Raw genomic sequence first — 23,785 nt, forward strand, 5'->3', positions numbered from 1 at the left:
TAGCACAGAACCGGTGTGATTCTAAAGGGGCACACACTTGTGAAGCAGCCATTTTGTGTCAAGCAGCTTACATTGGACTGAGCCCGGAAATAATGCTTTAAGGTACTTTGAACATTGATTGCACTTTGCCGTTAGAACACATGTAGAGAGAGTCCCCCCGGGATAAACATGTAACGTTTTCATCAGTGATCCATTTATTAAGTAGATTCAATAAAAATCATCTGAAATTTTTACAGTCCTAAAAGGATTTTTATCTTCAGACAATCCAAGGACTTTAAAGTTTCAGACTCAAAAAAGTGTCCCCTTTTAGTTTTGAAACCTCACTGGATCTTTATTGTTTGCTTTATTTTTCGCTTGCAAAAACATAAATGTTCGCCGAAATCTTGAAGTTACTAGGGGGGGGTTAACTGACCACTCAAGCCATCGTGTCTCAGCTCTGAATGATTGACCTTTTTACTTGAACGCACGGGGAAGAGGTTTGGGAAAAAAACGGGTGGTAAATCTAACTTTTTACGACTCTCACTAGAGTGAGACACAGCCGGTTTATTTGTTTTGATTTTATGGCGCTGCTGGCACTGAATGAAAATCCCGGCTCTTCCACTCAGGTGGGCACCGTGAATAAACATGTAAACAAACCGGGATAAACGCAACTGTGCTCTAACATTTTCACTGATGGTTTGATGCAATAAATGTGTTTTTGTTCCAAACATTTAATGCATATCTTGTTCTTTTTAATACGGGTTGATTCGTGTAAACTGTTATACAAAATTGGCATTCTGATGCAATCTGTACTGAATCAAATTATTGTTCATGACCACTCCTTCCTACAGGTGTCAATTTGAATGCCAGCTGCATCCCTAGAAGCGCCCTCATGACTTTGTGCCACGTTCGGGCTATATAAAACTACAAAAGAAAGTCAATGAGGTATATAATCCTTATGCATCAGTGCCAGCAGCTTACGCTGCCCATAAGTGCTCAGCCCACATAGTGTCCAACAGTGTTCAATAGTGCAATATCATGTCAGTAAATCCATTCCCAGAACTTGAAGTGGCCTTTCGAGGCGCTGCATACCTTTTGTACTTTCAAACCTTCATCTTCTGCTCTTGCCCTGATACACATAAATGTAAGCATTCCTTACACTAGACACTAGCACCCACATCACACAACGGAAATCTACTGTATGTGGTAGGCCAGCCTACCACAACCAGGTTCATAAATACACATCACAGCACCTTAATTCAACTATGATATGTGGTGACAAACTCTTGGCATTTAACTCACATTATCCCTTATTCACCTCTGTAGTCCTTAGCACAGTTATGGAACATCATCTGTTCACAATCTCATTAAATAATTCTCTATTTCTGCAAATGGCGAAAGTCACAAACTCCTAATCGAATACTAGCTGCCTATCATATTTTACTATACTGCTTCACTCCTCTGACTACCTCTAAGCCTTTATCACCTTATAATGCTTGGGCTCTCAACACACCAACACCAGAGCAGCACCACCACCTCAGCATCACTCAGCACCACCTTAGAATCACTCAACATCACATCCGCACCAGCACACCACCTCCTCAGCATCACTCAGCACCACCTGAGTGTGCCCTCTAAATCTAGCATCTGTTGATTCTAACCAGTCTCTGTCCGCTGCTCGTGTCATAATTCAGTTATTATTTCCCAACCGCCACCCTCCTGTTGTTTATGTACCACTGCGACCCAATTAACAAAAAAACTATAACAAACAAAGCATTAAAACAGGTAATAAGAAGTTGCCAGCATTGCAAGGACAAATAAACCTAGAAGACATTGTTTATGTAAATTCTATTTTTAATAGGGTCATTCAGTTGTACATAATGTCTTCCTGGTTATATATAAGGTAAAACAATGCATATAACACTTTTTTATTATAATTTCTTAGCTTGTTGCACAACTGCCACAATGCTTTACCACATATCTTAAAGATATTGGCAAATCCAATAGCTCTGGCTAAACACTTTAATGGCCCCAAAGGCTAGACCTATTGGCTTTGCCAATGCTTGTTGTTACTGCCTGGGGGCAATATTAATGTTCTTTAATGCATGTCTACGTCGATAATTGTTACTGGCCAGGGCAATTGAGTCTCATTCCTGCGTTACAGCATCAATGCACCTTGAGAGTCGATACTGCTGTGGTACATTAATGCTCATTGCTCCCTGTGGATATTGGCATTCATTACTTAAAGGGGACATTACTGCCTATTACACCCCGTGGCCATTCAAGCTTGTTACTGCATTGGGAAACCACAATTCCTTACTGAGCAGGCCATTATTATGGATCAGTGACATCAGGATCTTTACTGATTAGGCACATTGATACTCAAAGGGGGGGGTGTCATTTGTGTTTGAGACCATTGGTACTTTAAAGAACTGACGCCCTTCCCGCCCAATGGTGTTGTTAATTGTCTTAGAGCCGCACTGTTTCCGGAGAGGCAGCTTTTCAGCAAGTAGATGACTGATTAATTCATATGGGATAAGAGTATTCCTTAAATGATGGATTGGATCTTGCTAAACAAGAGAAACTACTTCCTCAATCTTGTTTATCTATTTAGGGCCAAATTGTCTTTCACACTCTCTCAAACTGTTTGTTTTATAATTGTGTATATGGTGAGTGTGCTGGTAATGTCACTGTATTGGAAAACAAACATGCATAAGTGATTTGTTCAATTAGAAAGGACCACGTGCAAAGTTCTGTCTAGAAGCATTACCTACAAAAATATTTGTGCTTAGCAATAGCTGCATCTGTAGTTCAACACTCTTACAGATTGTCACTTTCATTTGCCCCATGACGAGCTCAACATCTTCCATTGATATGTGTGATGGAACCAATACTTCCTTTTATGTTTTTCAGACAGCAGTGAGAGTGACCTTGAACTGTCAACGGTGCGTCATCAGCCGGAGGGGTTGGACCAACTTCAAGCTCAGACGAAGTTTACCAAGAAGGAGCTGCAGTCATTGTACAGAGGCTTCAAAAACGTATGTATCTTTTGTGCTCTAGCAGTCATGTACCATTAATCAAGGCTTTACTCTGATGTAAACCATCTCATCCCAGATTTCCAACCACTCTATTACCCAAGTCCTACCACCTTTTACTTAACCTTTCTCTTTCACCAGCTCCGTCCTCCTCTCTCTATCGCCACCCAACTGTTCCTCATCTTCAACCCCCCATCCTCCATTTATAAATGTTTTGTTCTCAACCACTTATTGCTATCTTATCTCCAACCTTTACTTTAATTTCCAATCCCTGTCTTTGAATTCAGACTCTCGATCTTTCATCTCGTGTCACCTTGGCTTCCACTTTCAATCACGCAATCACCATCTCCACACCGTAGACTTAACTATCCAATTCCTCAATATACCCTTTGTGTTCCAACAACTCCAACCACTTTTTCCCCATCTCCATCCAGTCTTCCCAGCTCCAGACCCACATATTTAATCTTCAGCTCCCTGCCTCCCTTTTCTAATCCTTTCCTTCATCTGGCATCAGTCCCGCTTGTCCACTGCCAGTTGCATATCCGTCTCCACAGCATTGCATCCCCCTTATCCAGTCTGAGCCATCTGTAGTAATACCTCAGCTTTTCAGCCAGTAACCCCATGCCCTCAAATGACGCTACTGGGTACCCCATCACTCATACTAGTGCCCTTCACTGGTCCCATTTGCCCACTTTAAAGTGGTTTTCCAAAGTGTTCTCAGTTCTAGTACTGCTGGCAACACTTGTAAAGTGAAAATCAGTAAAGTATACACTAAGGATGTTGATAATGAGACGCAACATTGTGCAAACAGATTTTCTAAAGTATTGTTGATAGTAGATATGCCTGATGTAGCTGAGTGCAGAGAACTTAAGCCATTGCGTGAAGCCATCTTTGATGGTAAAAAAGTGACGATCCTGGCTGCCTCGGGGGCACCAGTTGCTGTTTTGGCAGATTGCACCTACTATAGTTTATGGCCTAAGTCCATGGTTTTAGAATGCCCTGACAGGAATCCTAGAGTATTTGGTGTCCAGGATATTGATCTTGGGTTCTTCTGATCATCATTAAAGGTCTTGGATAGATGTACAGTCACCAAAGTGTATATTGCCATTAATGGCAGAGATGTTGTGGGGGTTGAAGGATTTAGCCAGGTTAGGCATTATATTGCATCCTGGTCATGATCTTCCTATTCGGTTGGGAGGGATGCCAGAATGTGGTGAGTGTGTCTGTCATGTCTGTAAATGTGGCAGGTGAAGTAACAGCACAGTTGGTCTCTAGGTTTCTTGAGGTTTTCAAGGATGTGGTTGGTTCAGTTCAGGGCTTTCAACATTGCAATAAATTGAAGAAAGGAGCATCACCTGTTGTACACAAAATTAGGCCAGTACCTTTTGATCGTGAGGCAGACTTTGAAGGATTTGTTGGAAAAATTGCTCTGAGGTAATTATGGCACCCACAGATTCATCTGAATTGGTATCTATGATTGTTCTTACCAAGAAGACGTCTGGGGATCTCAGGCTGTGTGTGGACCTGAGGTCCCTCCATAAGAATGTATTAGTGGATTGTCATCCCTGTCCCCATATAAAAGAGATGATCACCAATGTGGGAAAATCCAAATTCTTCTCCACTATTGCTTTGCACTCTGCATACCTTCAAATTCCTGAACGTTCTCAAACACTTAACACATATGGTGCTTACAAGTATCTATGCTTACCATTTCGACTCACTTCTGCGGCAAGTGTCTTACAAAAAATTATGGACACCCTGTTTGGGAACATGGTTAACGTTCAAGCCTTCCAGGATGACTTACTAATTTTTATGGAGACTGCGGAAGAGCACAGGCAGCTTTTGGAAAATGTTTCTAGTGTTTTACAGTCAAGAGGTATGACAGTCAAAGCTGAGAAATGTAAACTAATGGTAGGATATGTTGAGTATCTGTCACACCATTTCAGGAGAAGGTATAAAACTGAAACTTTGCAACCTCGAAGTCATCAAGAATGTCACTCCACCTTCAGATAAAGGTGTGTTGTGTCCTTTCCTGGGGCTTTGTGAATACTGTGCCAGGTTTGTCCCGGGGTGTGTCTTGACAGTGCAACCTCTTAGAGCACTGCTCAAGAAAGGAATACATTTGGTTGGGACAGCCAGGTTAGTAGGGCTTCTGAGGAGACTAAACAGTTAGTACTTACTGCTCCAGCTTTTCAGCCTTTTGTTCCTTCTAGAAGGCCGTTCATTACAGTGGATGCTAGCCTCAGAGGGCTTGGGTTGTCTTTGACCAGTGGGTGAAAGGGCAGGAGAACACAGTCTCCTTCGCATCCTTCGCATTCTCAGACGCAGGATGCAATTGCAACACTATAGAGAGGGAAGTTTTGGCGTGTGCATGTGTGGTCCAGAAATTCATAACATACATATGGAGAACCATTTGTGATGTCACAGAACTTTGAGAAGCACCAACACCTTGCTATTGAAACCTCAAAAATTTCAGAAAAATAAAACCTACCCCTGCACCTTCTCAGGCCTAGCACCTAGGATCTGGAACGCCCTGCCCCTGCAATCAGAAAGAACCCTTCAATCTCCATCAAAAAAGAAGTCAAACTTCTTCTAATGAACAAAACTCTCCCCTGATCCCAGTTCTGGACTGAGCTGGGCACCATCCAGACTCTGCTCACCTACCAGGATCTGTGCTGAATGAACTCTATGCGAGAATGAATAAAGCACTCCTGAACTACTCCGGACCTACATCGTTTACTGTCAACATTTACGTTCTCCTGTTAGCTACTCATATCTATGTTCCTAATTCTCAATTTTCTTTTTGATGGAACATTTGTAAAGCGCTCTGATACCCTCACTGTGTCTAGTTTGTGCTATATAAAACTTCATGAATAAATAGAAAAATAAATTTGAAAATTCAGACCTGAAGAGAAGGTTTTGGGCATGTGCCCCATAGATGCGGAGAAAATATGCAAGTAGGGGTCAGAAGGTACTCTATGCTGTTAGGATTTATCCTCAATGCTATAAATTCACCATTAAAGAGTGACTAAAAGGGTGTCGATATTTGTAAGAAGGAATGCCTGCCATGCACTTCAAACTAATATGGATGTTGGTCATGCACTTACTTCGTATTTGTAAGAATAGCCCGATGTTATGAATAATAATAAGAACAGATGTGAGATGGTGACACCCTGCAGGACATCCCATTATACCAAACTAGCGGCCCGTCCCGACGTTGTCCGGGTAAAAAAAGGCTAGGCAGCAATGGTTTTAGTATCATTGTACATTCGTCCCACATAAGAGACACATTTTGAAGCAGTGTCCCCAAAGGTCCGTTTTTCCGAATAGAGCATATTGAATCCCTTTCAAGGGAAACTGTTAGAGGCAGTTCAAAGGTAGAATGTGCTGTTTTCCCTGCTGTTAGCAAAGTGGCAGCTATTACAGATGAAGCAACAGCTAGAGCCAAATTCCCAGAAATCAAACTTTGGCATGTATGAGGTTGATTAGGTAAGTCTTTCCTGTGCCACCGGGGGCGTCTATGAACAATAGTTTGCCTTGCTTCTTTTCAACACTATCAACTATGGTGTTGTAGGCGAGTTGTTGATCGGAAACTAAGTTAGGCAAGTGTTGAGCAAGGTAGTTATTTAGCTCTGGAATATTGTGTGCGGTAGCGATATTGTGGTATCCAGTTAGGTTAGTTCGGACCGCGGGCGGCAGGCTGAAATCTTGTAAGGACTTCTCGCTTAATAGATACAGTGAGTCTTCAATTTCTATAAGTCCTTGGTTTATGATTTCATTGTTGATAGCAGCCCGCGCCGACGTTGTCCGGGTATGAATTGCTGCCAGCCAGTAGTATATTGTTTTGTAGGATTTCGTTTTGATAGCATTTCTTATCTGTGACAGACCTGTGCAACGCTCCGATTCACAGTGCACTGCTGATGCACTTAAGAGTGCGCGTTCAGTAGTGTGTGAACTCGAGTTTCCCTACTTTATATTTCTTTGCAATATTATATAGCGCAAACTCGACAACATGGCATGAGCACAATTTACATTACAGAAGAACACATTCATTTGTGGTAGGCACAGGGAGACAAAGCGATTTGCCTGGAATCACAGGATGTTGAGCTGATGCCGAGATTCGAACGTAGCTCCCCAGCTCTAAAGTTTGCAATTCTAGAACTTGTGGCGGGAAGTGTGTCTAAAAGTGTATGTTGGTGCTGGCCATCAATGAGAGAGACCTGTGCATTTTTCAAATGGGTGGTGAAAAAATATGAGTATGTTGCTTGCGATGTGGGCCGCCGTGCCACCAATGTAGTTACCGGGGGAGGGTAAACACCGATTATTCCGCAACTTTCTTTCCGCATACCATCACTCCGCATACTTTCGTTACGAAAGTACCATGACTCCGCAATGCCATTATAACGCATGGCATTACATTTTATATGCTTTTACTACGCATACATTTACAACGAAATTCGTTGTAAATGCATGAATGGTAAAAGCATGTTTTTTTTAATATTTGGATAACGTAAGTATGGGTATAGGGTTCTATGTTTTGGGGTACTGAGGTATATGTTTTGGGGTGTTTGGGTATTTTAAGGGTTCAGATATAGTTTTGGGTTATGGGGTACAGGGGTAGTTTTAGGGTTTAGGGATAGGTATGGGTTTTGGGGTACAGGGGTATTTTTAGGGTTCAGGGCTAGGTTTGGGTTTTGGGGTATAGGGGTATTTTTAGGGTTCAGGGGTAGGTTTGGGTTTTGGGGTACAGGTGTATTTTAAGGGTTCAGATATAGTTTTGGGTTTTGGGGTATACAGGTATTTTTTGGGCTCAGGGCTAGTTTTGGGTTTTGGGGTATAGGGGTATTTTTAGGGTTCAGGGGTAGGTTTGGGTTTTGGGGTACAGGGGTATTTTAGGGTTCAGGGCTAGGTTTTGGGGTACAGGGGTATTTTAGGGTTCAGGGCCAGGTTTGGGTTTTGGGGTACAGGGGTATTTTTAGGGTTCAGGGCTAGGTTTGGGTTTTGGGGTACAGGTGTATTTTAAGGGTTCAGATATAGTTTTGGGTTTGGGGGTATACAGGTATTTTTAGGGCTCAGGGCTAGTTTGGGGTTTTGGGGTATAGGGGTATTTTTAGGGTTCAGGGGTAGGTTTGGGTTTTGGTGTACAGGGGTATTTTAGGGTTCAGGGCTAGGTTTGGGTTTTGGGGTACAGGGGTATTTTAAGGGTTCAGGGCTAGGTTTGGGTTTCGGGGTACAGGGGCATTTTTAGGGTTCAGGGCTAGGTTTGGGTTTTGGGGTACAGGGGTATTTCTAGGGTTCAGGGGTAGGTTTGGGTTTTGGGGTACAGGGGTATTTTAAGGGTTCAGGGCTAGGTTTGTGTTTTGGGGTACAGGGGTATTTTAGGGTTCAGGGGTAGGTTTGGGTTTTGGGGTACAGTGGTATTTTTAGGGTTCAGGGCTAGTTTGGGTTTTGGGGTACAGGGGTATTTATAGGGTTCAGGGCTAGGTTTGGGTTTTGTGGTATAGGGGTATTTTTAGGGTTTAGGGATAGGTTTGGGTTTTGGGGTACAGGGTATATTATAGGGTTAAGATGGGTTAGTGTTTAAGGGTGTTGGGGTATTTTAAGGAGTAAGGGTGGGTTATGATCATGGGGTGCAGGGGTATTTAAAGGGAGCAGGGTGGGATTAGCACACAATATGAGACATGGCATGAAGGGTGGAACGTACCACACGCCCCCAGTGTTTGTCACGCCCCCAGCACACGCCCCCAGCACACCACCCTTTGCCTAATTGCTGCTATCTCTCCCATCTTTGTTGACCCTGTCCTCAGGCTCTAGAACTCCTATCCTTCCCTGTTGACCTCTTGCTCTCCGCTGCCAACTTTCTGTCTTTCACTGCAACCCTTCCACCACTGCTGGCTTCTACGTCTCTGCTGATCTCATTAATTTAGTTTCTGATTTCCCCCATTGCTAACTTCGTTGCCTCTGTTGTTTACTTATCAACTTTCATGCTTTACTTATTTTCCCTGTTTGCTAATGTTCCTTCTGCTGCAAAACGTCAATTAACTTTCTTTACTATAGATTTATCTTCTTGTCCATTGCATCCCTTCATTCCTTACTGCTGACCTCCCTTTCATTCCTGCCCTCTCTTCCTCCTTCTAGCAATGCACAGCGTGGCATTCACAGAGCTCTGGGAGAGTGGTAGAGGACCAATATATCTGCAATTGTGCCTGACAGTTGTGCTCTGGGGCTAGGGTATAGCTGTGCTGCTCCTGGAGATAGGCTAATCTGGACGTGAGAAGATTAAGATGGCCCCTACAAGTGTGGCACAAAGTGCACTCTAGAAATCAGGGATTTGAAATGACTTCAGCCACTTGGGTCAGGTTTCTTTTAGGTGTGAAGGGTGGGTGAAAATGCCCCTATATATTTGGGCACAGGGGCTTTCCTGGGTCGATGGAGTGGAAATCCTTCCTGAGATGTGTCAGGCACAGGTGGCCTGTGGATGAAGTGACACTAGTTAGGAACAGAAGTTGGCATAGAGCTGATGAGGTTAAGGTGGCATCTACAAGTGTGGGGTAACGGCGTCCTTGGTAAATGGGATATAGTGTGGTTAGGGGTGCTCTGACAGTGGGAGGAAGGAGAAGCTCCCGACTCCTTTGGGGCAGGGGGTACTTGGGGATGGAAATGCTTGTATCGGATGTTCAGGGACTGAAACGTACCCACTGTTCTGTGGGATAATCAGTGTCTTTGGGTTGTGTTGAAGGTATTGTCCTCCACCAATATGGAAATGTGATTTCCTAGGGCAGAAGATGCCCCCAGCTGGCTTGGGCAAAGGGTGGTACCCTGGGCTGAAGAGGTAGTGCTGTGCTTCTCCAGTATTAGGGTGTCTTTCATAGATTCACATGCTTGAATATTCCCCGTCGTTGAAGTGGGAGCCCCACGGTAAATAAAATAGCAATAAATCCCAATAAAATATGAATATAAAAACATATCACACAAATTCCAAAACCAGAAATACTTATAAGTACCAGGATAGCATTAACACATAGGAATACATAGGAGAAAAGAAAAACGTCTATATAACATGTCCATGCCATTATGTTAGTCCAAACTACAGCCAATCAGGCGCAAGCACCCCTCTAGAACCTTCTCCTCAGAGGCTCAGGCCCTCAGATTTTCGCAGCACGGGAGTGACAAAAGAGTCTAGGAGGAGAAGTGAGTCTCTGAGGGGAGGTGGGTGGATGTGAATCTATGAAAGACACCAATACTAGATAACCACCAGTTTACAGGTAAGTAACAATTGTTCTTCTCCAGTATTAGGGTGTCTTTCATAGATTCACATGCTTAAATAGAATAGTAAGCAGTAATAACTGGCAGCAGGACCAAATCAGCAGTGCATTGGCATGAAAAAACATGCAATGACATAATGTAGCCAGGCAGGTAATAACAAATCATATACCACCAAGAGGCGGAAGGAAGAATAGAGGCTCACCTTATTTAAAAAGATTGCAAAGCACAGCTTGGCCTACTGCCGTATCAGCCTCGTTGATCGTCTCAAGGCAGTAGTGCTTTGTGAAAGTGTGCCTGCTGGACCACGTAGCTGCTCGACATATCTGGTGAATTGGCATCCCAGCAAACAGGGCAGTAGAGGATGACATCGCCCTGGTGGAATGAGCTATCACTGAAGATTGAAGAGGCTTTGCAGCTTTCTGGTGGCAGAAGGAAATTGATGAAGAATCCAACGTGCAATAGTTGGCTTGGTAACAGAACGTCCTCTGCACATGCGTCCATAAGCAAGAACAGTTGGTCAGATCTACGAAAGGGCGCCGTTCTGTCGATGTGAAATTTAATGCATCTTTTAACGTCCAGTGAATGTAAACGTTGCTCCGCTGGAGTTTGAGGATTAGCGAAGAAAGTTTTTATCAACACTTGCTCGTTTAGGTGAAAATCAGTTGGTTCTTTAGGCATGGAAATCAGATTGGTGCGAAGCAGAACACAGTCCGATTTGAATTGAAGGAAAGGAGGTTTAACAGTGAAGGCGTGAATATCACTCACGCGACGTGAAGAGATCAAAATTAGAAGAGCCACCTTCCAAGTAAAACATTTTTAATCCGCTTTGTGGATAGGCTCGAAAGGCGCCTTCATCAATTGTGCCAAAACGGCATTGAGATGCCAGGAAGGAGGAGGACGACGAATGGGCGGGAACTTCCTGAACAGTCCTTTGAAAAAACTGATGAATGATTCTTGAAGAGCAGAGAGAGGTAGTCCCATCCTGCCGAAAACGAGATATTGCCTCCAGGAAAACTTACAAAGTGGAGTGGAAAAGTCCTGATTGAGCCAGCTGTAGAAAGAACAGCAGAAGCTGTGCAGGAGTGGAATGGATGGGATGGATATTGGCAGCTGCACACCAGTGACAGAACCTTTTCCACTTTAGCTTGTAGGTCTTTATCGTAGACGGAGCCCTCGCATTGGCGAGAACATCCCTACACGCTGGCAAAATATTCAAATGAGCAAATTCAAGGTGCTCAGGTTCCAGGATGATAATTTGAGGGAGGAGGGGTCCGTATGACAGATCTGACCCTCGTCCATTGTGAGGAGATCTGCTCGAGGATGAAAGAGAATGAGTTCGCACTGTGAGAGAAGCAGCAGCTCCGAGAACCATACTTGTCGAGGCCATCTGGGAGCGATCAGGAGAATGTGGCACGGCTGTCTCCGCATTTTCCACAAAACTCGAGGAACCAGCAGAATCGGCGGAAAAGCGTAGGCGAATAGATTGCACCAATCCATCAAAAGGGCATTCCCGGACGACCCTTGATGGGGAAGCCAGCTTGCATAGGATGGGCATTTCCGGTTCACAGGACTCGCAAAGAGATCCATGGCCGGGCGACCCCACAGCCGAAAGATGAAATCCAGAATCGGCTGATGCAACTCCCACTCATGGGTCGAGGACGCAGACCTGCTGAGGGAATACGCCAGGATGTTGGAGATGCCTGGTAGGTGAACCGCTGTCAGGGTGATCTGGTGACGAAGTGCCCAGTCCCAAATACTCTGTGCCAGTTGAGAGATGAGCGGTGACTTGGTGCCGCCTTGCTTGTTGACATAGTGCATACTGGTGGTGTTGTCGGTCTGAATGAGCACTGCTTCTCCCTGGAGTAGGAGATGGAAGGATTTGAGCACCAGGAAGATGGCCATTAGCTCCAGCCTGTTGATGTGTCAGGAGCGTTGGTATGGGGTCCACTTGCCCTTTATGGATAGTCCCTGAAGATGCGCGCCCCAGCATTCCAGGGAGGCGTCCGTGGTAAGGACGAGTTCCGGAGCGATGGTGAGGAAGGAAGTACCGGCAGTGATGTTTGACGGCTGAGCCCACCATTGGAGAGAGGACCGCATCCGACTGGTCACTTGAACCATATCGTTGAAAGAGCCGGTGACCTGACGCCACTGCTTGTCCAATTCTTCCTGAATGGGACGACTCTTGAGTCTGCAATTTGGGATCAGGGAGATGCAGGAGGACGTAATCCCCAGAAAGGACTTCAATACACAAACAGAAACAGACCCTTTTGAGCGGAGGAGAACTGCCATGTGCAGTATCCGTAACTGACGCTTGTCGGACACTAACGCTTTCGCCAATAAAGTATTCAGAGTGGCGCCCAAAAAAGTCCTGCAAAGAGCCGGCTCGACCTGAGACTTCTCGATGTTGATGGTTAGACCGAGAGAGTGGAACAGACCCTGACAGAACCGGGTGTCCAAGGAAGCCTGATGCCGGGACTTGAGACAGTCGTCCAGGTAGGGAAAGATTTGAATTCCCTTCAACCGTAGGTACGCCACCACCGGAGCCAGGACCTTCATGAAGATGCGAGGGGCGGAGCGAAGGCCGAAAGGCAGGACCTTGAAATGAAAGTCTCTGTACCCCACTCGTAAGCGCAAGTACTTCCGGTGTCGTGGAAGTATTGTCACATGGAAATACGCGTCCTGAAGATCGATGGTGGTCATAAAGTCATCTTTCAGGAGAAAGCGGAGAACTTCCACGAGCGTGAGCATGCGGAAGGATTGGCTCTGCAAATACTTGTTCATGGCTCGCAGATTGAGGATTGGACGCCAGTCGCCGGACTTTTTGAGGACGAGGAAGAATCGGGAATAAAATCCCATCCCTTTTTGAGACTTGGGAACCACTTCGATGGCACCCTTCTGAATCATGAGCCGAATCTGCTGAAAGAGGGAACTTGACAAACTTTAAGGCATGGCCTTTTGATACAATGTTCAGCACCCAACGGTCCGAGGTGATTGAAGACTATTGGGAGTAGAAAAGGGAGATTCGACCTCCAACCTTGAGCGGGGAAGGCAAGTCATTGTTTTTAGAAGCGGAACCCCTATAGGAGGATTTTCCTCAGTGAGATTTTGAAGACTGTTGCCAATAGGACTGCTGGAACTGGGGGAAGTATCGTTGATTTCCTTGGCCGTAGGATCGGTACTGGGTGGATCCGCCGCGAAAGAAAGAAGAGGAGGTGCCGCGTCCGCGCACACCACGAAAAGGCGGCTTCCGAAATTGTAGCGTGTCGAGTGCACGAGCCGTCTCGGTGTCCTTTTTTATAGTTTGCAGTGCCTCGTCCACATGCTGGCCAAAAAGTGATTCGCCATCATAGGGCATGTCGAGTATTTTCGACTGAACTTCCTGGCGTAAGAAGGTGGAACAAAGCCAGCCCTGGTGACGCAATACGGGTGCTCCCGCAAGCTGTAAGCAAGCAGGTGACCCCTGAGGTGCTCTATATTTCTTTTCCAAACGAGGAAGAAGAGCAGGAATGGTATTGGGTGTTTGCATCAACGTGATACCTTCATTCCAAATAAAGTCAATATTGGGCTCAGCCCGGTCCTGTTTGAAGGGTTGACTCTTGAAGTCGTAAAGAAAACAGTCCTCGTCTTTCGTGACCATAGGAAGCTTAAAGCGCTGTGCCGCCCACTCCATAAGCTGGTGAAAACTAGCAATGTCCACAGAAGGGTAATCACCTGGCACTGAAGGCGGCAGAGACGGTGTCTGGACCGCCATGTCCCCATCATCATCCGCAACCTCGCCGTCCTCTTTGTCAGTGCGAATGTCATCATCCTCATAGACCGTAGCATGGACTAGAATGGAGGTCAATGGGGCGGAAGATACTGCAGGCTCCGGCAGTGAAGGAGCGGGAGGAGCCACTGAAGTTACAGGCACAGTAGGTTGAGGAGACCCTCGATGAGACGGTGGAAAACGTCTATTGTAATCCTCCAGCATATATTGGAGATTTGAAATAAAGGAAAGTGGTATCTGCGCTGTTGGAACCTGAACAGAAAGTTCCCCTTCTTGGAAATAAGAAATGGTCCTGATCATCCTCGTAATCTTGACATTTAATGACTAGCTCTGAAGGACTTCGAGCCTGTCGGAATCTGTCATCTTCCTCCTCATCGGAACTTGAATCATGCTCCGAACCGGTGGCAAAAAGAGGTGATGGAGGCTGAGGGTGACTTGGAAGAGAGAGCTGTTCCAGAGGCACTTGTGGTTACTGGTGCAATGGGTCAACCATAGGAGGCCCAGAATCTTTTGAAGAAAACGGCACCAAAGGCAAAGATGCAAAGGTAGAGGTCGACGACGATGAGAACGTCGACGGAACATTCACTGTCGACGGAGCCGCAGATGACAAGACCACAGCCGTCGACTGAGCCGCTGTTGACGGAGCTGCTGTCGACGGAGCTGTCGTCGACGAGACGATCATCGGTGGGATCAACGCCGATGGAGCCGTCCTCGACAGAGCACTCGTCGACGAAGAGGGTCTTTTAACAGGAAGCGTCGACGAGGATTTCGACGTCGATGGGAGGATGAGATGGGAATCGTCGACGAGACTGACTTAAAACTGACACAGACAATCGTCGATGTAGAAGACTGATTGGCTCCTATGTATTCCTATGTGTTGATGCTAACCTGGTACTTATAAGTATTTCTGGTTTTGGAATTTGTGTGATATGTTTTTATATACATATTTTATTGGGATTTATTGCTATTTTATTTACCGTGGGGCTCCCACTTCGACGACGGGGAATATTCAAGCATGTGAATCTATGAAAGACACCAATACTGGAGAACCACTTGTTTACAGGTAAGTAACAATTGTTCTTACTAATGATGTGATCTTCCCTCTGGAAGGTGACATGGCGCTTCTAGTGTGGGACAAAGGTACTCTATTTATGTTGACCACCACCCAAACCCATGGTGAATGTTGAGAAGCTAGGGTCAAAGTTTAACCCATGCACATTGATTTCTGTTTTTCAGGAGTGTCCCAGCGGGATGGTGGATGAAGACACGTTTAAGTTAATATATTCTCAGTTTTTCCCACAAGGAGGTGAGTGTTGTAGGAATTCATAGTTATGTATTAAAGCCCTTGTCACTAAATGGTTTCGGAGTCGAGACACACATTTTGGATGTGAGAAATGTTGAAGGTTATGTGTGAGGTTTGTGTATGCTGGCTGTATCCATGTTGTTGTAGACATTGTGTACATGCTAGAATATGCTGCTAGACAGTATCATTTTCTTTTTTTTTTTTTTTAATTTTTGAAAACCTTTATTGTGCATGAAGTAAATAACAAATACGGGCCTACAACCATCCGGCCGGCCACGAACTCTCAGTTAGCACTACAGCTTACATTATGGCGACACAGTAATGCAGCAGAACCGCGGACATTCAGCAGAAGGAAAACTAGAAAACGTAGCAATACCGTGGCACAGGAGGAATGAAGGTTAAATTTTAAGTTTTTTATGCAACTATCGAGTTCAGATCGTAATGTTCTGTACTAATAAAATAAGAAATTAAGAACAAGGTCCATGCAGGTGGGACACGACATTGGCTACTGTATCAAAGCAATTCGTATATCGATAAGCAAGTCCCCGCCAGGCAGGATGGTCTCACAATATCTACGCTACAAAGTAGCACCCACAGCCAAATCATATCTCCACTGCCACCCATCACCCCGCACGCCTGAACATGGACAAGAGAAGGTAAAATCATAGAAGAAACAAAAAACAGGTCCCATAGAAACCAACAAAAATGAAATATAACCCCCCACCCTACACACATGCAGAGGCTATGGCCTACCCCCCCCCTAGCAGCGTGCCTGTCGCCCTATAAACCCGAAATATAGTAAGAAAGAGAAGCCGGAAGAAAGGGGAAGAGACAGCAAGAGAATATAGAAAGAAGGAAAAGGAAGACAAAAAGAAATGAAAAATTGTCACTCTTGAATATAGGGAGGAAGAAAAGAACAAGCTGATCTACCACTCCCAAAAGAAGGAGGCGGGGAGGAGCCCACACAGTAACCGATCTCCCGGACTCCCAGCCACTTGCAACCCTATCGCCTTGTGGAATAAATGATCAGCGTCATGCGGAAGGGGAGGAACAATTCTGATGGAACAGGCAAAGGAAGCCGGAACAGTCCCAACCCGATCCCCGCCCGCCCATGCATCCATCACATTAAGTAAAGCCTAGCCCTGGCCCGATTTGGGACGTCCCCCTGCGCCCGCCCACCCCGAAAAGCCTGCACATGCAAGAAGAAGGGGAGAGCCCACCCCCACGAGAACAAAGGGACAAAATGGCCACACTCGGCAATGGAGAAAAGTCCGAGGACTAAGTAAAATTCGCCAGTCCCAACCAAAGTCAGTACTTAAATAAAGCAGCATGATGGAAGTCACAATACCACACAGCACGGTAGACAATGAAGTCCCCACAAGAGAAGCACAGTCAGGCAGGATAGGCAGACGTCGTAGCAGCAGTCCCTGGAACTCCGTGGGAGGGGTTGCTCTCCGCGTTGGGGAGAGAGACACTGTAGCGATACACAAGCGGGAACATTGTAGCTCGTTCTCCTGAACACCGCGAAGTTGTTGAGTAGTTCCACACGTCCCCGGCAACAATGTTTCACTGACCGGGATCAGCGGAGGCTGTTCAGCAGAGCAGGGAGAGAGGATGGGCAGGATGTAGTCCGATCCAGACAGGCAGCCATCGACCTTCTCCTCCAGCTGTAGCAAGTACGTGCGCCATTCACACCGCAATTCAGTTAGAGCCAGGAAAACAGAGGCGAGGGTAACTTGAGAGCGTTCCTCCATTACCTCCGTGGCCTGAGCCTCTTCAGGTAAGTCAGCTCCCCAAGTAGATGCAAGCCGAAACTGTCGGGCAGAAGCCAGGGCGCCACCCGCCATTACCACAGAGGAGCCGCCTCTCGTGATCCCACCATCGAGCATACAGCGATTTCAGGCAGAGCCGGCGCCTGGAGAAATGATCCGCTCCCCCGAGGCAGGACAGGTCAGCATTCGCAGGGTGCAAACAATGGGGGGGGCTCCTTGCCGACCGACACAGGAGAGGCGAGGCAGTGAGGGGGTTATGATTACCGAGGCGCCCTCGGCATGCGAGAAACCATGAGTGGGTATCCCACCGCTTTTCTCCGTGGGAAGGAGCAAGACAGGTTTACAGACGGCGAGCAGTCACAGTCACCAGAGCGCCTATCATAAAAGCCAATTCTCCCGTCGGCCAGCCCAGGATGTCTGCGCCGCCCCAAGGTAATCGGCCCCTGTGGCCACGGCAGTCGCTGGCGGCGCTTTGTGAAGCAGGTCCCGGGTCCAGGGCCAGGGTTGTCCCCTACGCAACTCTCGACGTTTCTCAGGCTGCCGGGCGGGTAGGGACACCGGAGGGACGCCTCCGGAATCAGGAAACTTCCCCCATCAATCCGCCGGTGCACAAGTACAGGATAGGGAGCAGGATTGTTGTGCGGGAAGCAAGGGCTCGGGGAGCCGGGAGATCACACGTCCGTCTCCGCGGCCATCTTGGCTCCTCCCTCCAGTATCATTTTCTTGAGCTTTAGGAACAGCTGGATATGAGCCCATCTTCTGCCGTGCGAGGCGTGGAAATAGGCCTGAGAAACCTTTGCCTATCAAGATGCCTGGTGGTATCAGTGATACCTGCTAGTTCTTTGGTGCCCCCAATATGACTAAAAATGATGGGACCCCAATTTTGTCTGTCCCCTTTCCAGCATCTTTGGTCAATTTCCTCTTTGAGCACCACAAGACATAACTTCTTTGATTTGTTTAATGGCTATATGTACAGTGGTTGCTTTTTGCTCATGGTTTAGTTTTGCAAAACGATCTTGAGTCTGGGCATGTGATGCATGAGAGAGGAGATCGACTGTCCTATTGAAATGGGTTCCTATAGACGAATTAAAGGTGGTGCGTATATTCAGTGAGAAGTCTACATGTTGCAAAGAAACGAGTTTGCAAAAGATCCCAGTTAGTTATATGTTTTTTTTTATTTGTCTAAGCTAAATGAACATTTAGAAAATCTGCACTCTTGACCTTTTCTTGGCAGGTTTCAATTTTGTTCCTGCAATTAAAGTAAACTGTAGTTCACTTTGTTTAACGAACAACCGAGGTCTCCATTTCTTAGACTTTCTCTTTTGACATCAGCACACTGATACCAAGGGTCGCTAGAATTATACCGCAAGGGTGGACCAAATTATTCACCAAGATTGACTATATTGGAAGTACACTTTTAATACTCAAATGCATCAATAAGCAACAAAAAGGTGACCGGTCAGTCAGTAGAAAACTTTATTCGCTACTCTTCAATAACATAAAAGTACCTCAATACATAAAATCAAATAAAAGAATAAACTATAACAGTAAAGAAATGTGAAGAATAAAAACCTTCAAACTTTAAAAACAGCATTTCATTTAGACAGGATCCAGCTCACACTTTTCTTAATTTTTTGAATATGCCATATATAAGAGGTCATTGCACAGCAGAACAACGGATTTGTCGATTGTTGCAGGAATAATAGAGCTGGTCTACACTGTCTTACATTAAATATTTTAAAAAGGAGGAGTACAAATTTTCTTCTTGGCAAATCATAACAAGCATTGGCATAGCCAATAGGTCTCGCCTTTGGGACCTTATAAGTGTTTAGTTATCGAGCACAATATCCTTGGTGCAACAACATCAAGTGTTGCATTGCTAAACACTTATAATGTCCCAAAGGTGCGACCTATTGGCTATGTCAATGCTTGTTGAAGCAGCTGCCGAATTTGGAACTGGGGAACCCAGTTCGAGTCTCGGCGTAGGCGCAGCATCCTGTGATTCTGGGCAATTCACATAATGTTTCTGTGCCTAACAAAAATGTATGTTTTCTTGAGTAATGTAACTGGTGCTCATGTAAAGTACTCCAATACCTTTGGGTCGAGTTCGCACTATATAAAACTACAACAACAACAAAAAAATACTCCTAGCTCCGGAATTCTGCTACTAGGTAGTTCCGGCCTAGTTGTACATTAGTTGTACATCAGTCGTTCTCATCCATCATGTTACTCTTCACCGAGCGAGAGGAACCATGGCAGGGCAGTTTTGTTTTCAGCAACTCCGCCAGCCCAGCAGCAATGCTAGGAGAAAGGTTCAGAGCAGTGGACTACATAACGCACTCTTGTGTCATGGCAAGTTAAGGGTGCGCGAGGGAGCGAGACCTCCCCAGAGTGTCCTGGCCACATCATAGAGTCAGCTATTCAAATATAATAAAACAATGTTTAGGGCAGGTGAACCTTGCTCTTGCTTAAAGGTATAGATTTTAGGTATTTTAGTGGTGCAAATTATCCGTTATTGAGCTTAAAACTAGCCTGGACAGACTGTAACTTGATACAATTTAGAGAAGGCAGTAAGCACAATCTGTGCATGAAAAAAGTTTAACTGTCCCAAGAAAGATGTCCAAGAGGGCTGGGCTGGGTAATACAGGGTGCTCAATGTTTATTAGCCAGAAACATGATTTTGAAATGTAAATTAGATTTGTCAAGAATGTAAAGGTGATCCAAAGCCAGACTATAATAAGAGAGCTGTGAAAGTTAATTACAAAGTGTTGACATTTACAGGTAGAGGAGGCTGGGCTCAATCAACAAGCATGGATTAAGAAGGACAAGGAGTTTCAGGAGCTCCCATGCCTGTGTATGATCGAGTGTTGGTTTGACGAACAACGCTGGCAAAGAACAGCAGAATAATTACATTTCCCAATAAGCAGTCTCTGTGCTGCCTTGGAGCCCGATCGAGTATTGGTTTGACGAACAACGCTGGCAAAAAACAGCAGAATAATTACAATTCCCAATAAGCAGTCTCCGTGCTGCCTTGGAGCCCCAGTTTTATTATACAGCTGCACAGGAATTCACTAACCAGTGCAACCGAGGATCACAGGAGTCTCCGCCGCCATGTGCCATGCGCCTATCATGTCATGACTGCACACATATTTTGCAGGTTCACATACTGTCCATACCAGTACCAGCCAGGGACGCACTCTGCCTGAAGAAGCGATTTCTGGAAGTAAAAAAAAAAAAAAAAAGGAATGCTGCGTCCCGCGAGTTGCGCGCGCACTAGAGCGAGCACAAGGCCATATGTTTTGAATTATCGCGCCCATGTGTGGGCACGATAATCCAAAACATATGGCGCCTGTGTGGGTAACTGCAAGCAATAGGCCACACTTGTGCGTGTGTGGCCTATTGCTTGCGGATACCCGCGTGTGGTGAGCTTTTGAAAGCCCCTTACAATAAGTCTTGCAGAGCAGCGCACGCGCGCTACTAGGCGAGACCTAAAAAGGATTTAGGTCCAGGAAGTGGTAAGGGGAGGCTAGGGTAATTTTTGGGGATGGCAGTGGTAAAGTGAGGCTGGGGTAATTTTGGGGTTTAGGGATGGGTAGTTTCAGAGGGAGGTGATGGTGATTTTATGGTTTAAGGGTGGACACTGGTAAACAGAGGTAAGGGTAATATTAGATTTTTGGGGTAGGTACTGGAAAAGGGAGGTTGGGAGTAAATTAAAACATGAGGGGTCAGTTCCATAAAGAAGAAAAATAACATATTAACAATTTATTTATTATATAAATTACGTCGCTCAGAGAAAAAAAATGATGTATACTTACTGTGCGTGGGAAAGGCATGGGTAGAAAAGGACCGCGTAGAAAATACATACATTTGATGAGAAATTATTTAGATTTTTCAAGAGGGTGGGAGTTATTGCATGTGTACCTTGAGGGAGGAGTCGGTGTAGAATTTAAAGTCAAGTGACTTGACCTTAGTTGGAATTTAGGGGTAGAACTCACCCAAGGTAATGTTGCTGACCCAAGTTTGGATTAGTTGCTTTGGTGCTGTTGGCCATTAAGTTCAAACCTAGCAACCAAAAGGGGCACAGTATACAATCTTAATAAAGCATCTCAGAACAGTAGTACTCCCCACACAATGCACAAAACTGAATATATCAACAAAACTTGTTTCTGAACTCTCTGTTACAAGGACATTGTCACTCGAAAACTAAATGCAAAAAATGAAGATGCAGTACAAAGACAGCACGAAATTAACAATATTTAGATCCAACATCAGTCCCTTCGAAGGAGAGTCCTGACCCCACCAGGCAGCCTCCAGCAACAAGCCTCAAGCATTATTTTCCAAATAGGGAAACTGGATGACCCAGGACCATTAGCTTTAGTGCCACCTTGAGGAGCGCTTTCGTATGTGTTTCACTTTTAGTTTTACTGGGAAGGCAACTGAGAAAAAAAGGTCCCTGGTGATCAGCTCCTTTTTCACTGTTAACAACTCCCATTTCCCTTATAATATGTTGGGGTGCTAATGGAAAAATAGCAGGTGGCTCTCTCCCACAAACACCTTTTTAGGGCTCGCCTATTAATATCCCGCAGGGATATAATAGGCGAGCCCTATAGGTGCTAAACTGAGAGCTAAACTAAGCTCTCAAAAACAAAGCGGATTTCCAGAAGTGCACGTCCTCGTGCACGAGCTTGCCCGAGCATTCCAGCAGCATTTGTCCTCCCCTTACCATTTGCTCCTGCCTCCGAGAGCTTCAAAGGGATCTGCTTCCCCACCCACTGCTTCACACTTCACGGCCGCCAGGCCGTGACTCGCATTTCTCCTTCCTTCATGCCCAGCCCCCCTCTCAGCGCTGCCTTGAAGGCTTTCCCCACATGCAGGAGACAAGGAGAACATGTTTTCCACACATAACTTCTGCAGTACGCAAATGGCATGACGTAAAGAGCGGGAAATCACTGATATAGAGCCAATATGCAACCAGTATTGGGAACACACGACAGAGAGTTTAATTAATTAATGTCCCCTCTCTGAGCAGAGGCAGTATGCTGCTGCTTTTCACACTCCTTCTGGTGCAGGGGTTCAACAGAGGACCAGTACTTACATTCCGTTCTTTGCGGTTTGCGCATACCTTCAGGCTCTCTTTAAAGTCGTCTGACAGTGTCTGGTGCTTTTTGTGTCAGATGTGTTCTGCATGCAATAACGGATGTATTGTGGTAAAGGTACATAAAAATGGGCTATTGAGAATGAATGGCTATGGCCAGCTATGGCAGTTGACAGTCGAACTTCTAAAATAGTTGCTACCTGTCACGTCTCATTATTGCACGCAACCGCATGCTGCTTTTTTCTGCATTTTTTGGGGGTCAAAAAAATCTTTATTGATCTGGACTGCATGGTTGATGCGAACCTGTGGCCGTATGTTGAAAAGCTGTGCTGGCTCAAAACAGAAACCAGCGCATGTTTTTACATCAGAGGCATCCAAAGTTCATACACAAAATTCGTAATTTTTCCGAGTTAATAAATAAACTTTAGACAGAGAAAGTCGGAAAGAGCGATCCGTGATTGCCTCTCCCTGTTTCCGACTTGCTCTCCCTACAGTTCAAGCATTGAGTTGGATAAATTCCGAAACATACGTATGAACTTAGAGGCCTCAGAGGCAAGCTCTAACTGACACAGCTGATATCGCCCCTGAATTCAGCTAAGTGGGGCTGCGCCGTGTGTCTTTTTTTTGGGCGGTTTGATAGAGCCCGAATTCGAACCAAAAGATTTTGGAGCGCGGTATACGATCACCGTTACGCTACACAGGGTCACACATCCATATTTTTTTTCGACAGGGGGAGAATAAGTGATTTGCTAGAATCATACGGTGTTGAGCCAACGCCGAGACTCAATACTGGTTCTCGAGTTGCAAAATCGGCAGCTCTGGCTATTAGGCCACATCCTCTCCCAACTGAACGCGTTGACTCTTCCAGTGCTTCCGCAAACGGACATGGTCCCTTTCAATGTATTCAACATAGTACAAGGAACGAAGCAATAAATAAACTGCGCTGGGGAGAAGCTGTAGAGGTCGAGGTGGCGATGGGGGAACAAGCAGAGCCAGAGGGTTCCAACTGTCAGAACAGCACAGACTCAGGAGGAATAAATAAACATGATGCCTGTTCGCAATGATTAATATGTAATGATGCATGTTAACATGCTTCGCGTTGATGGCATGAATATGTATACCATCATTTTGATCGCGCACATCCTTTGCTGCATTATTTATTACTGAGGTACAGACTCACACCGAAGGAAAAATGTTGTCATTTAAAAATTATGATGGGCCCATTCAACGTATGCTTATTAATCCTGATACGCCCACTCACATTTCCCTCTGAATGTATCCCAGTACCAGAAGGGATGTGACGTTCGATGTTACCCAAAACAACAAGTGAGCGTGCCACAAGTTTTCGCTGTTGTAAGGCACCTCACAGCTGGCGCCAATCACTGCTAGGGACCCTGATGTAATCACCACTAGTATGAAGCAGTGTTTGTCTAAGAACATTTTGGAGTCACTCTGTCATCGTGTCTAGCGCGGCCATCTCGAGGGTTGCTGCGTCTGTGGCAGCAGGCCTCCCTTCTAGGTGCCATTAGGGGCATTCCGAGTAAATATGCTTCTGACCCACTCCTTGCA

At 45.5% G+C, this 23,785-nt stretch overlaps 1 protein-coding gene across 3 annotated transcripts in view; it reads left to right on the forward strand.

The window, feature by feature from the left end:
- KCNIP3 (potassium voltage-gated channel interacting protein 3) overlaps positions 1 to 23,785 on the forward strand; it is a 783,111-nt gene that overhangs the window by 595,236 nt on the left and 164,090 nt on the right. For all 3 annotated transcript variants that reach the window (XM_086943324.1, XM_086943326.1, XM_086943325.1), the window contains 2 exons: positions 2,893 to 3,017; positions 15,283 to 15,352. In XM_086943324.1, the coding sequence (XP_086799450.1) occupies positions 2,893 to 3,017; positions 15,283 to 15,352 (195 nt within the window). The remainder of the gene's footprint in view (positions 1 to 2,892; positions 3,018 to 15,282; positions 15,353 to 23,785) is intronic.

This window comes from Lissotriton vulgaris, chromosome 11, assembly GCF_964263255.1.
Source record: "Lissotriton vulgaris chromosome 11, aLisVul1.2, whole genome shotgun sequence".
NCBI classification, from domain to species: Eukaryota; Metazoa; Chordata; class Amphibia; order Caudata; family Salamandridae; genus Lissotriton; species Lissotriton vulgaris.